Below are 15,470 nucleotides of genomic sequence, written 5' to 3' on the forward strand. Positions count from 1 at the left end.
ATGAGGATTTACATCCTAAAATTATAATGCACTAATTTGAAGTTATAGCAGCTTCACTTCAATATCATACCAAAACTCTGCTCCTTTACCTTTCCGTCCCTAGCCCTTTATGTTGTTGATGTCACAATATTACATCTTTGTGCACTGTGTCCCCCAAATATAAACTAATAATTCTTTTAAAAACATTAGTCTCCTAAGTTATGTATAAAACAAAATTTGGAGTTACAAAACAAAGTTATAGTAATACGTAGTAATACTAGTTGTACACTAATAATTTTTTCTTTAAATGTATTAGTCTTGGAGTTTCTGCTGTGGCGCAGCTGGTTAAGGATACGCGTTGTCTCTGTGGCAGCTCAGGTTTGATCCCCAGCCTGGAGCAGTGGGTTAAGGATCCAGCATTTCTGTAGCTGTGGTGTAGGATTTGATCCCTGGCCCAGGAACTTCCATATGCCATGGGTGTGGCCAAAAAATAAGTGTTTTAGTCTCTTAAATTATGTAGCAAACCAAAATTACAGTTACAAGCTAATGCCACAGAAATATTAGCTTTTTAAATTGCCCTTATTTTACCTTTATTAAGATCTTTATTTTTCCACATGACTTCAGGGGACTGTCTTTCATTTCACCTGCAGGACTCCCTGAGCATTTCTTGCAGGACAGATGTAGTGGCCACAAACTCCCTAAGTTTTTGAAGTTTTGCTGAATATGGGATTCTTGGTTGACAGTATTTTTAAAGAAGTACTGAGAATGTATCAGCCTAGTGTCTTCTAGTCTCCACAGTTTGTGATAAAAATCTTCGGAGAGTCTTACTGAGGCTCCTTCGCATGTGATGAAGTTCTTTTACTGCTTTCAAGATTTGCTCTTTGTTTGTTTCTTTGATCTCTCTCTCTCTTTCTTTTGCCACACTGCCATGGAGTTCCTGAGGCAGAAATCAGATCCAAGCCACAGTTGTGACCTATACCACAGCTTCGCAAAGCTGCATTCTTTTAACCCACTGTGTAGGCCACTGTCCTGGCGCTACAGAGATGTTGCTGATCCCATTGCACCATAGCAGGAACTTCTCTTTATGTTTTGAAAGTTTGAGTATAATGTCTCAGCGTGATTCAGAGTTCATCTTGGAGTTTGTTGAGCTTCTTGGGTGTTTGTATTCATATACCTCATCACATTTGGGAAGTTTTCAGCCATTATTTCTTCAAAGATTCCTCCTGCCTTTTCTCTTTTTCTTCTCCTCTGGGACTCCCAACAGTACATGTGTTGGTCCATTTGATCATGGTCTACCATAAGTCCCTTAAGCTCTGCTCATTTTTCTTCAATATTTTTTTCACTCTGTTCCTCAGCTTCAATAATTTCCATTTATCTATCTGCAATTCACTGAATTTTTCTGCCTGCTCAAATCTGCCGTCAAACCCCTCCAATGAAATTTTCACCTCAGTTGTACTTTTCAGCTCCAGAATGTTTTGTTGCTTTCTTAAGCTTTCTATCTCTCTATGGATATTTCCGTTTTGTTCAAACACCAGTTTCTTGGCTTTCTCCACATCTTCCTTTCGTTCTGTAAGCAACTTTAAGACCATTGTTTTAAAGTCTTTGTCTACTGTATCTGCTATTATGTCTTTTTCAGAGGCAGAGTCTGTTGAATTCTTTTCCCTTGAATAGGCCATATTTTTCTTTTTCTCTGTGTGCCTTGTCATTTTTTGTTGTTATTGTTGGACCTTCGAATGTAATGTGTAACTCTGGAAATCAGATTCTTCCCCTTCCCCAGGATTTGCTCTGTTTGCTTTATTATTCGTGTACTTATTCATCTCACCGTTGTAAGCTATCTCTGTGCCAAGGATCAGGCTAGGTGCAAATAGTCTTTTTATATCTCTTCTGAGCCTTCCCGTGGGGATGCACAGGTACTTTCAAATTTTCCATGTACATGCATTAGTCTTTAATGTCTGGCTCTTGAATGGAGAAAAGCAAAAAATGAAGTGTGTGTATGTGGGGTGGGGTGGGTTTGGGGGAGGTGGGCAGGGTGCTAATACTTTAAATCACCTGAAAGTCACTGCAGCTGAAGGTTGGGGGGCAGGGTGTGCAAAAAAAAAAAAAAAAAAAAAAAGGCTGCCCACCTCTTTGTCTGCATCTCTGTGAACAAAAGTGGCAACTAGAATTCAATGTACAGATCCTCAATATTTGCAAGACAGAGTCCTTTTTACCCAAACTAGTTCCTGCAAGTTGTGTGCAAGATGCTTGCATGCATGGCTGTGGGTGGGGGACAAGTAGCTGTTTCTCTGTGAAGAGTCAAAATTAAGTAAAATCAACCACAATTAACTGTTCAATTCTTCTCTGGAAGTTGCAAGCCTTCAGCAGACTCCAGAGTCCCAAAATAGTGTTAATTAGACATAACTACCAGTGCAGTTGTTTAGATGGGAAGGTAGATGTAGATTCCTGGTGCTTCCTACTCTGCCATCTTCCCAGAATTCTCTTGCCCCGTGCTGTGGATTTACATTTTTTCCAGGTTGAGGCAATTCCAGAGGCTTTCTACTGGCCTTTCCCACAATAATAGCCCTCACCTCACAGGTCAGGGAACCAGCATGGGGATACTGCCAGTTCCTGAGTACGTCTACTCTAATTATGCATTCTAGAACAGGAGAAATAACCACATGAGGGTTTGGGACTCACTGGCCCCTCTGTGAGGTGGACCAGAGCTGAACTCCATTGACAGTTACAGTTGGAGTCTCCTGAAGTCAGTGTCAGTTCAGAACCAGTGTCTAGGCATTCCTGAGGGGTCTGATGATTTATTTTTCCCCAATGCAATCGGTACCTTTGTGGAAGGCTGGGGAAAAGGTTAACAGTATACATTTTGGGCAGCATACTGGGGTCCTTGCACAATGGGAGCCAGTCCCCCCTTCATTCAAGGGCTGTAAACTGGCTCAAGTCTGGGAAATGGTTTCAGGACCATGACTCAGTTTTTTATGATTCAAGTTAGAATTTTGTTCACATGTCCTAGAACTTTTCCATTTACACCAATCAAGTAAGAATTTAGTAAGCTTCCCATCCATTTCATCTAATCCTCCTTGTGGCCCATGGCAAATACTTGCAATAGATTGGCTGGTGTTAGAAGCAAAAAGTTAATGGACAGTATGCTTAAACCAAGTGGACACTTAATTGATCAGGGTCAAAACTGTTGAAATGTCCTATTTTATTCCAAGAGTGTTTTCCATTTCAGGATTGAGTGCAGCATTTGTAACCACCACCACCACCACCACAACAAAAGTAGCATTTCTGCACTGAATTAACCCTAAATTTGGTCCCAATCTGTCCTATGGTGTCCCCCTCCCTCCTCCAGTCTTCACAAAATAAAAAGCAGTCTTGCAAGAGTAGCCTTGGAAGGTGGAGAGAACCATGCCAGAATCAGTAAGGGTGGGACTTAGGAGAAATCAACCAGGCATTATGAGGTGGGGGTGAGAATGTACTGGGGAAGGTGTGGTTTCCCAGTGGAAAGCCTTAAGTGACTGTACCTTAAGGGGCCCTTTTGTGTAAAGAATCCAACATTAAATCAGTATAGTGGAGACCTTATTTTGGTGTGTAAAGGGTGGGTTGGGGGTTGATACTGGAGGCCCCAGACTATGGAGCAGTCTGCTGCACCAATGATGAGGGTCTAGACCGGTGAGGCCATACCGTTGCAAGAGATATGTTGCCAAAGAAACCCAACTTGGCTTGCTATAGGCCAAGCAGAGGAATCCAAGTCCCAATTTTCAAGGTCATGTGTGGTAGGCAGAACACCCCCCAAAGAGGTCGAAGCCCTGAATGGCAGAATCTGGAGTATGGTAGTTTATATGTCAGAGGAGAGTTAAGGTTGCTAATTAGTTGACTTTGAAATAGGGAGATCATCCCAGATTCTCTGGGGACCCAATGTAACCACAAGGTCCTTACCTGTATGAAGGAAGGAGTCAGAGAAACATGTGATAACAGGAGAGCAGGGTCAGTGATGCTCTGAGCTAGCTCCCAGACATAGAGGGGAACCATGAGGAAAGAGCGCAGGTGGCCTCTGGACACCAGAAAATGCCCCCAGGAAAGAATGCAGGCCTGTTGATACCTTGATTTCAGTCCTATGAGCTACACAACTGTAAGAAAACAGATATGCATTATTTCAAGCCATAAAATTTCACACAATGTGTTATAGCAATAGGAAACTAATACATCAAAATCACCTGTGAACAGAACTAGTTAGATTGAGAAAGGAGACAATTTCAAGTTTGTTTTTTTTTTGTCTTTTGTCTTTTTTGTCTTTTTGTCTGTTGTTGTTGCTATTTCTTGGGCCGCTCCCGAGGCATATGGAGGCTCCCAGGCTAGGGGTCGAATCGGAGCTGTAGCCACCGGCCTACGCCAGAACCACAGCAACGCAGGATCCCAGCCGCGTCTGCAACCTACACCACAGCTCACGGCAACGCCGGATCGTTAACCCACTGAGCCAAGGGCAGGGACCGAACCCGAAACCTCATGGTTCCTAGTCGGATTCGTTAACCACTGCGCCATGATGGGAACTCCCAAGTTTTGTTTTTTAGTCTAAGTAATTCAATTTAGAGAGGCACCCGTCCTAATTTTGTCATGCCTGCAGATCAAATGTGATCAGCGTCATTTTGTCTTCATCCAAGATAAAAGCTATAGAGGCCACAACAGTATTAAAAACAAAAGCGGTATCTGCTATAGTTCAAGTACTGAGTCAAATGAATGAAAACTAAATCGGCTACCAAAAATATAATGGCATCAAAACCATGAATGTTGTGTAAAAGATGGTATGATAGTTTTTATTCCCTTTCACATTATGTAAAATCATTGGAGGGTTCATTAAAAAGTTCTAATTACATAGGAAAATACAAAGGTTCAGAGTGGGTCACACTGATTAGTGAGAGATGCTATTGTACAGAAGGCAGAGCTATCAAAGACTTGAAGAAAGTAAACAGGTTGTCAAGTGAGGGCAGAGCTTATCCCGAGTAGAAGAAAAAGGCCAGAAGCCACAGCGAAGTGAGCCAACAACCTGGTGGCTCAGTCAACTATAGTTAAGGCCTTAATGTCAAAACTACACATGTATCACCATTACTCACCCCAGCATAGTATCCTCTATCTTACAAAAATATTATTACAAAATCAACATCACATGGCAAGTCATGGGACCTAGTGGGCTCCCCCTTGAGTGAAGATATGGGAAGGATTCTGAGAGAAGCTTGCACCAAAAAGTGTGAAGTTCTTCTAAGAACCTGTTGCATGTTGCTACATGCTCAAACACAGCAGATTTGATTACAGGCTTGTAAAGGGTTTCTGTGTACAAGTCCGTACACGAGCCAGCAAGCCAAAGTCCGTATCCAAGATATCTGACTTGTTGGCATCATCCTAAAAGGACACTCCAGAACGACCTCATCGTCAAGGTACCCAGTGTGAACCAACGATCCCATCAACCACCCAGACCGTGCTCTCCAGAGAAGGGACAGGTCTGAAGCTTTTAAGGCTCTCCCGACAGGCATATTCATTTGGATGCTGCGAAAACAAGCGCTCCTTGTTCAAGTGTCTGGAAACAACTTAATAAAAGCCAGTGTCTCAATGTGGCCTATGTTATCAGAATCCTTGCAGCACTAAATGCTTCCCCGTTTTTATGAGGCATTCAGGTTGACTACCAGAGGTTAAATCGCCTTTAATATGCTAAGGTAGACTGATGAGATTTTCTGCACAGAGTGCCTAATACAGCCAGCCTCCTGTATCCTTGGTTTCTGCATTCGTGGATTCGAGCCACCAGAGATCAAAAACATTAGAAAATCCTCACAAAGTCCCAAAAAGCAAAACTTGAATTTGCCACTTGCCAGCAACTGTATTTTATAAATACTCTCAATGTATACGAGATGTGTGTAGGTTATATGCAAACACTACATGATTTTACATAAAGGACTTGAGCACAGGAGGGTTCTGGTATCTGCAGAGGGTCCTGGAACTGATTCCCCGTGGATACCAAGGGGTGACTGGGCAGTGTTTCCCTCAACCTATCTGACCAAAGAACTCAGAACACAGAGCTTAGTAAATGTTGCCCCAGATAGGAAAATTACTATGCTGAAACCAAGTAGAAATAGCAGAGAACAGAATGTGGTATTCTATTACCAAACAGAATTTTTTGTTTTGTCTTTTTAAGGCTGTACCCGCGGCATTAGGAGGTTCCCAGGCTAGGGGTCGAATCGGAGCTGTTGCTGCTGTCCTACGCCAGAGACACAGCAATGTGGGATCTGAGCCGCGTCTGCGACCTACACCACAGCTCACGGCAATGCCGGATCCTTAACCCACTGAGCGAGGCCAGGGATGGAACCCGCAACCTCATGGTTCCTAGTTGGATTCGTTTCCGCTGTGCCAAGATGGGAACTCCCCAAACAGAATTTTCATACAGTGAAAATTACACAAAAGAAAACACATACAAGGATGTTGCTAACATGAAAGCCTTTGTTTTTTAATCTGGTTGATACACATTTGACAAAATATTTTAGAATAAAATAATCCATAAACAGGCACAAGGTATTTACAGTAACAACCATGAAAAACATAAAATTGACATATTCTTAAACAGAAATGTCTATTTATAAAATTTTTTGTTGTGAATCTGGAAGACTTTCTGTTCTTGCTCATTACCCTGGTCTGAAGCCCTGACGGATGGTGCCTAAGGCCCAGGAGTAGGAGGTACAGTTCTAACACGTTTGGCAAGTAAGGATCACCTGTTGGTGTGAGGGCACAGGGAAGTGAAAGGCCAGATCTTGGGGTAAAGTACAGAATGGAAGACTCCAAAGAAACAAGGAAGGACAAGACCTAAAATCACACTCATGTTCTCAGTTTCCTATAGGACAAGGCTGCAAACTAGTTTTTAAACTGACTCAATTTCCCCCCTTTAGCAGAAAATCAGCAACCCTGAGATTCCAATTTTCAATGACATAAAAGCTAATGAACACCTGGAAGTAATTTAAGATTTATAAATAAACTGATTTTATATGATCAAATAGAACCTTTAAAATAATTCTTTGATCTGAAAATACATTTGAGAACAAAATTTCCCCAAATCTTCATGCCTAATTCTTACACATTCCATCAAATAATTCCCATTGTCTGAAATTTGTTTCACAAAAAAGATACACTTTACCTAGATGTTTTAAATTGAATAAAACTTGCTCTTGATTGTTAAATGGAATACCTACCTCTTCATATTTTTCAAATATACTGCAATTAGAGAAATTTTACTTATCTGGAATATACAATATGAATTTACTGACTTACAAGTTAGCCACATAAACAGAGACCAAGAAAAAAATAACCAAATGCTTATTCTCTGTAACACTACTGAGACAATTAAACACGGTACACCATACAACGTCAACACCTATGATCCACCTAGACTATTCAACCATAGTTTCAACAAATGGTTTCAAGAAACAACTCTGTGGAGCATATGTCCACACTGTGTTTAAAAATCAAATTTGCTGCTCCTCCAGTGGAGGGTCAAGAGCTTCCATTAGCTTTTTATTTGCCTCCTCATTGTGCCGGCTTTGACAATGAGTCAAATGTTTCTTAAAGCCTCTTGGGAAATTGGATTCAAAATTACAACGTGGACACTTAAGTAAACTTTGCCCATGAGCCGCTACGTGATTTTTAAGGAGAGATTCTAAAAGAAAAGCCTTTCCACAAATTGTACATTTGTAAGGGCTATGGACATTATGCTTGTTAACCAAATGATGCAACACAGCACCTTTTTTCATAGCACGACAGCAACAAATTTTGCAATAATATTTTCCCTTTCCACGCTTCATATATTTCGCAATCTCTTCCTCAGAGATAAAAGCCTCTTTTTCTTCAGTAAACTGCAACACATTTTTGGACTGCTCTGGACTGCTCATGTCCATTTTGTTCTCCTTACTAAAATCAATAGATTCCACATCAACCTGCTCTTGATCACTGCCTGATTCTTGGCCCCTACTATCGATCGCATCCAAATCTGGTTTCATACACTCACTGCTATTAAGCTCAGCATCTGAGCTCTCTTGGTTGTCTTTCCTGTGCTTCTTTGAGGAAGGAAATAAAGTGTCTTCTAAGAGTTTCTTAGGCGTAGCTAGTAGTTCTTCCTGAACCAAGACATCACACTTTTGATCATCCATGGCATCTGCCTGTAGTTCATCACCAAGCTCAACTGCCTTCTGAGATTCGGAGAAGAGTGCAGGCTTGGCAAGTTCGGGATAAAGGCCATGTTTCCGGGGCTCGGGAAAGAGAGCACGTTTTCGCGGTTCAGGAGAAGCAGGAGGGGCTGTTTTGGTGGGCTCAGAAAACAGTGGAGGCTTTCTAGGCTCAGTGTCAATAGAGAGAACAGGCTTCCAGATATCAGAGGCCACTTTAGGGGACTCAGATGGCCCAGAAGGACCTGGTTTCCGGGTCTCAGGGAAGACAGGTTTCTGAGGTTCAATAAAAAAGGAAGACTTCCAGAGATCAGGGGAACCACCACGGGAACTTTTCTGGGACTCAGGAAAATCAAGTGAAGCAGGAGACGTTTTCCGCTGATCAGGAGAAAGCTTCCAAAGCTCTGGAGACCCTGAGGGCTTTCTGAGCTCTGGAGATCCTGCTGGGCTACGGATCTCTGGGGACAATGGTGGGCCTGGCTTGCGAAGCTCAGGAGACAAAGGAGGTCCCGCTTTTCGGAGCTCAGGAGACACCGGGGGAACCGCCTTCCAATGTTCAGGTGATAAGGTGGGAGTTGTCTTTCGGAGTTCTGGCGGGCCAGACTTCCACAACTCAGGAGACGCGGGGGGAGATTTCCAGGAACCGGGTGAGACTGATGAAGACTTCCAGGATGCAGGGGACACAGATGGAGCCGGTTTCCAAGGTCCAGGTGATATAGAAGGGATTGGCTTCCAGGGACCAGGAGACACAGATGGAGCAGGTTTAGCAGGCTTCCAAGGCCCTGACGATGCCGATGGACTCGATTTCCATGACCTGGGAGACCCTGGTGTCCCTGGCTTCCAAGAACCTGGTGACACAGCTGGGGCCGGTCTCCTAGGCTCTGGAGAGACAGCAGGGAATGGCTTCCAAGGTTCAGGAGACTCTGATGGGGACAGCTTCCTTGGCTCAGGGGAGATAGTCCGGGCTGGCTTCCGAGACTCTGGAGACGCAGTTGGGGACGGCCCCCAAGGTTCAGGGGAGGCAGCTAGAACCGGTGACTCCGGAGATGAGGTTGATGGCGGCCCCAGTGTTTCTGGGAAATGGGAGTGTTTCTGGGATTTAGGATTCATAAGAGCAGCCTTTACTGGCTCAGGAGATACAGGAGCAAGTTTCTGTGGTTCTGGAGAAGGAATAGGGACAGGTTTCTGAGATTCAGAAATAGGAGGGACTGGTTTTACAAGTTCAGGAGACGAAATAGAGGCAGGTTTCGGAGGTTCGGGAGAAGGAAGAGAAATTGTCTGTGGCTCAGAAGAAACAACAGGGCCAGGCTTCTGGGTGTCCAGGGACGTAGGAGGTGTAGGTTTTGGTGATTCTGGAGACATAACTGGACCAAATTTCTGTGTTTCTATGGAAAGGGGAGGCAAAGGTTTCGGGAGTTCTGCTGCATTAGAGGCCACTTTCTGGTGTTCGGGAAGAGGAGGGCCCTTCACAGGATCTGCGTCTTTGTTTACCTGATTTTTTGGCTTCTCATTCCATTTCTCTGGGGCTGAATGTTTGGATGTGATGTGATAGTACACATTAGAGTACATCTTGCTGGTGAAAAAGCATTTATGGCAGTGAAACAGCTTTGCGCTTTTCTGGTAAAATATCATTTTACCTAACCCACCAGCATCCATTTCATCACAAAATTCTGGATGGATGGTACCCATGTGAATTTGTACATTTTCATAATCCGTGCCTCTGAAATTGCAGTGGTCACACTCCAAACGTGCTGATGGTTTACGAAGTTCCTGGAACACTTCCATTTTTCTTTCTAACATACACGATTATATTCCTTAAAAACAGTGCTGCAATAAAGTAGAAAAAAAATTATTTTCAGGGAGCCTAATTTTGAATGAAATGCCATTCCAGTCCATTCTATATGTACATAATTTTAAGCATGGGATGGCCTACACATTTACTAGATGATCTCTCCCGAAATTTTGAAGAGAAAGGAGAAATATGTAATTTTTAACGGAGTTCCAGGAATTCTGCTAGGTTTACATATATCATCTAAGTCCCCTAACAGTACGACTCAGATATTATTTCCACTTACAGATGAAGACATTGATGTTCAAAGAAGTGACTCACCCAGGTCACAGGGTTATCAGTGACCCAAGCCTGACTCCAGACTTACCTCGTGCATATGCCTCTGACAATGAAACCCTGAATCCATAAGCTGTCAGCGCACAAAGCTCAGGAAATGTCCAAGTTAAAGCTAGGGCAGTAAGGCTGAGCAAGAAGCCTTAGATCCATTTCAGAAAGCATTTGCTAAACTGACCCTAACTATGAAAAACAACTTGCATTCCCGTTTAAAGGGATGTCTCGCAACATGATGATTACATGAGCTGGGAAGCTGAGACTGTGGCAGGTGATACGGAAAAGGCTGTCAAAGAAAGGGACTCAAGCAGAGACCTTGAATGATGCGAAGGAGCTTTCCAAAAAGGGCTCATCAAATGGAGAACCGCCCTGAGGCACCTTGCTTACTAGAAACAGAGCTTTTACAATTTTAAGCGCGTCTTCTCAGGTGATAAAAGTAACAGAAGCTCAGCGTTAAAAACATACTCACTCATGCACAGCACAAGTACTCACACGGCACCGCTCACCAGGGGTAGCCATGGTACTTACATGTCACCAAAGCCAAGTTCTTCTATATTTACAAAAGCACCACAAGCACACTAGACAGACGAGATACTAAACATACCGCTCCGCAACAAGCTTTCATTCAGGGAAGAGAAGCTGCCTGTGGCTCAAATCAACAACAGTGCCAGGTTCCAGGCAACCGAGAAGAACATCTTTTGGGGATTCTGGAAACACCTGGGCCAAGTGTCTATATTTCTAATAGAAAGGGCAAACGCAGGTTTTAGGAGTTCTGCTGCATCAGAAGGCATTTATTTCTAGGAAATATATGTAAGAAGCAGCACTGCGTTTCCTGGTACCTATCTTTGAACCTGAGGGTGTTTCTAAGGGGAAATTCATAGAAATAGATTACTTGGTTCAAAGGGAATTTACAATTGATATTGTTATTTCACCACTCTCTCCAAAAGTTGCCGTACTATTCCATACCACCCAACAGTGTATATATATGAAGAACAATTTCCCAACTCCCTCATCCACGGAGTATAGTTAAGTTTCTAATCCTTGCTACTTCTTAGGTAAAAACTGACACCTCACTAATCTTTTAATGTACTTTTCTTTAATGAGAAAGACTAGACATTTCCCCCTGTTCATTAGCCATGCTTATTTCTCTTCCCGGTATGTGTCTGCACATTTGTCTTAAGTATTTGTTAATAGACTTTGTATGTAAAAGGAATCAGCCCTTTGATGGAAACTATCTTCTCATCTGTCTGTTGACAAGTCTTACTTTTGAAATACATTTTTTCACTACACATAACTGGTTTATATAAAATTAAAAATTTTAAAGTGTTCCCATTAAGACTGTTTTAAATTATACTTCTCCATTGCACTATTTTTTAATCACTCAGTATTTTCCCTATGATAATGATAACATCATTCTCTTTTCACATTGGTATCTGCAATCCATTCTATGGTTGACCCCAAATGCACAGTTTAGGTGTCTCAACACTCACTACACAACCCTTCTTCTCACCGATGTGTCACGTTCCACGTTACGATGACTACGTTTCACATGCGATCCTACCCTAGACTCTCCTCTATGCTCCACCAGTTCCATCTGGTATGCTCCTCCCAGCATGGGAATCCAGTAACGGCTAAAGCAGATTCTGTAACTAACATATTTAGCACACGTTCATACATCACTTTTTGTATATGGGTATGTATGCTTTTACAGACTCCTTCCTCAAGCACTTTTCAAAACTGTACCCATCATAGTATCTTCTCTTAAAAGGTAGAAGTGAGAAATGTTAAAAGCACACAAAAACACATGCAAAGCAATGTTGATAGAATTATCATTACATAAGTCCAGGATGAGTATTTTAGAGCGAGGAAGAAACACAGACCAATGTGCTCTTCCGCAGTAGACTTACCAGCTGTTCCTAGACGTCTTAAAGGCTGTCTTCAAAGAGCAGGCAAGTCTACATGACTTTTTAACTAAACCACAGAAGACAGCCTGCAGTACATGAAGGACAAAGCTGAGAAGCCAAACCTGAAAAAAATAAAGGAAGGGTAATTAAAATTACTTCTGAGAAAATGTGTGCCCTCTATAATAAAATTCTGCTGATTTCTCTCACTATCCTGCCCCTTCCAACAGCAAGAGGGGTCCAATCCAAAAAGCCCAACCCAACCCAACCTTCTCAAATCCACCATCTGACTTCAGTGGACGTGACAAGCGCTCAGAGGATGCCTGCTGGGACTAGAGGATATTTTTTTCAATTAAAATGTCTATTCGTAGTTGAGGAAACTCAAATCCAGACAGTAACAACTTGCTCAAGATCAGGGAAGAAATGAACATCTGATGAAGGACCAGAACAACATTCTGCTGTCTATCCGGGTTCGTCCTCAGACATCCTGACCAAACCAGGACTGTGGAATTTAGTAAGATCTTGAAAAGCCAGTAAATGGGCCAAAACCAACTGGAAGAAATCTATCAAACATCTAGAATCCAAGTATCCATTGCAGAATATAAGACTATAGGGAACTGTATTCCATGTCCTCCACGGGGCTGAGTATCCCAGTGGATCACTCCCTCCAGTTCAGGTCAGAAAGGACACTGTAAGAAAGTCCCTGACATGGAATATGAAAAAGGCAAACAGGATGGGAGGCAATCTTTAAAAACATGTCATTTGTGAGCACAAACACGTAAAAAGGGAGGAATTATGGATCCTATGGAAGCTGTCGTAGCAGCAACAAGTGGCAGTCAGCAGGAAAAGAGATCTCAGCTCAACAGAAAACACTTTACAAACTACACAGTCTTGGACTAGAATGAGCTGCTTTGTCAGGTAGGAGACCTCCGTTAACTGGAAGCCAATGATCAGTATAGGACTGGAAGGCTCCTCAAAGGCCTTAAGTCCAACCTTGTCGCTTTGTAATTGAGAAAAGTGATGCTGAGGGAGAAAACTGACTTGGCAAAGGAAACAAAAGAAGACCCTGGTTTCTCTATCCTGGATTTCTCTTTTAACACAATGATGTCTTTCCCATGGGGATGTTGCAGAACTGAGTCCAGAAATCACATGCTGGGTAGAGGTCAGACAGTGAGATTACTTCCAGCTTCAAGATCATGGTATTTTTTTTTTTTCCTCCTAGATTTCAGAGCTCCTTAGCCTGACCATGAAAGTTATCATCCAGTTTAATGCAACTTTATCATCCTACTTTTCACCTGCATAGAGCACAAGTGGAGAGTTTTCATCCTGAGTGTTCTCCCAGTCCATCACAGGCATTTTTCCATGAAGTCATACTGTATGGTATCATACCTATCTTCGTTTCCCATCCAGTTTCACCCTTCATGTCTAGCACTACTGGTTGTCTTTTACAACATTTTGATGCATAGGTCTTAAATGTACAACTCAATAGGCAGAGCATGTTTAAAGCTAATTGGGTTCTGTAAGTATATACACACCAGCACTGCTCTTCACCCTTGCTGATTTTTACAAAAAATAATTAAACTTTATTCTTAGAGCAGTTTTAGTTTTCATTTTTTTGGTCTCTTCAGGGCCTCACCCACGGCATATGGAGGTTTCCAGGCTAGGGGTCTAATCAGAGCTACAGCTGCCGGCCTACACCACAGCTCACGGCAACACCGGATCCTTAACCCACTGAGCGAGGCCAGGGATCGAACCTGCAACCTCATGGTTCATAGTCGGATTCGTTTTCGCTGCACCACGACGGGAATTCCCAGTTGTAGTTTTTGAAAAAATACTAAACAGAAAGTTCCTTGTTCTCATCCTCCCCCCCTTCCCTTAACACCCTGTATTAGTGTGGTAGATGTGAGATGTGTTACCACTGATAAATAGGTATGTTGTTAACTAAAGTCCATTAATTTAGAATGGTTCCCTCGTGTACAGTCATGCACCTACCATCACAAACTCAAAGTTCACTGCTGTAACATCTCCCTGTGCTCCTCACAACCATCTTTGTAGTTTTGCCTTTTCATATATACTAAAAAACCTGGTAAAGTAGACATTTACCATTCTTTCTGCCATTTTTAAGTGAACATACCATTCAATGTACCATTTTAAAAAGCGTAACTTAGTGGCCTTAAGTACATTCACAGGGTTGTGAATGATGGATTATTCACCATTATCCATTTCCAGAACTTGCCATCACCCCAAACTCTGTACCCATTCAACCTCTTCCTTCATCTCTATTCCATTTTCCGTCTCTTTGAGTATACAATCACACAAGATTCGGTCTTTTATGTCTGGCTTATTCTGCTTAGCACACTCACATCGAAGCATGTATCATAATTTTACTCTTTAAGGATAAGTAACACTCAATGTACCACCATTTCTCCTCCCCCACATGCACCTGTTGGCAGACACTGAGGATGTTACCTCCTTTGATTATTTTGAATGAGGCTGCTGTGAACACTGGTGTGCAGTATCTGATTTTCTGCTTTCAATTCTTTGGAGTTTACACCTAGGAGGGGAAGTGCTGGATCATCTGCTAATTCTGTTTAAAATCGTGAGGCACCACCAAACCATCTTCCACGGGTGCACCACTGTATCTCCTGCCACCAATGCAGAAGTGTTCAAATCTTTCCACACCCTCGCTAACACTTTTGCTTTTTTATAACAACTACATTAGTGGCTGTGAAAGGGAATCTCGTTCTCGTTTCCATGTTCCTAACCTGATAGCTAATGAGCATCCTCTCACGTGCCCAATGGACATTTGCACATCTCCAGAGAAATACCCACTCGAGTCCTTTGCCCACTTTTAAGCTGCTTTTTTGCTGCTGCGAGGGAGGATTTCTTCACGTACTCTGGACACTACTCCCTCATCAGACGCACGACCACACTTCTCCCAGGCCGGGATGCCCTGCTGACTGTAAGCAGAACGATGACAAAGCCCACGCAGACGGGGGGCAGGCCGCCTCCAGCACCAGAGCCCGCGGAGCCAGGTCCCCACCTCCCGGCGGGGTTTTAAACAAAACGTCCGCAGCCTCCGGCGAGGTGACGCAGGGCCTCCCACCCCAGCCCCCGCGGCCCCACCCCGCCGCGGCTCTGGGGGAGGGGTCCTCGCGCCGGCAGAAGCGGCCGGACCCTCCTCGGCGGCCGCCGGGGCTTCCACGGGGTTGCGGCCCGACGACGCACCTCCCCGCCCGCCCCGCTTCTCACCGGTGGGCCGTGGGCGGCGTCCAGAAGCGG

General features: G+C 43.3%; 1 protein-coding gene across 1 annotated transcript in view; it reads right to left on the bottom strand.

The window, feature by feature from the left end:
* Positions 1 to 6,453: 6,453 nt before the first annotated feature.
* Positions 6,454 to 15,470, bottom strand: part of CHAMP1 (chromosome alignment maintaining phosphoprotein 1) — a 9,113-nt gene continuing 96 nt past the window's right edge. Inside the window, exons 1-3 of the mRNA XM_047756156.1 lie at positions 15,441 to 15,470; positions 12,195 to 12,313; positions 6,454 to 9,995 (exon numbers count right to left, since the gene is read on the bottom strand). The exon at positions 15,441 to 15,470 is cut by the window's right edge and continues 96 nt beyond it. Of these exons, the coding sequence (XP_047612112.1) occupies positions 7,473 to 9,968 (2,496 nt within the window). The 5' untranslated portion in view covers positions 9,969 to 9,995; positions 12,195 to 12,313; positions 15,441 to 15,470 and the 3' untranslated portion in view covers positions 6,454 to 7,472. The remainder of the gene's footprint in view (positions 9,996 to 12,194; positions 12,314 to 15,440) is intronic.

Source organism: Phacochoerus africanus, chromosome 13 (assembly GCF_016906955.1).
Source record: "Phacochoerus africanus isolate WHEZ1 chromosome 13, ROS_Pafr_v1, whole genome shotgun sequence".
Lineage (NCBI taxonomy): Eukaryota > Metazoa > Chordata > Mammalia > Artiodactyla > Suidae > Phacochoerus > Phacochoerus africanus.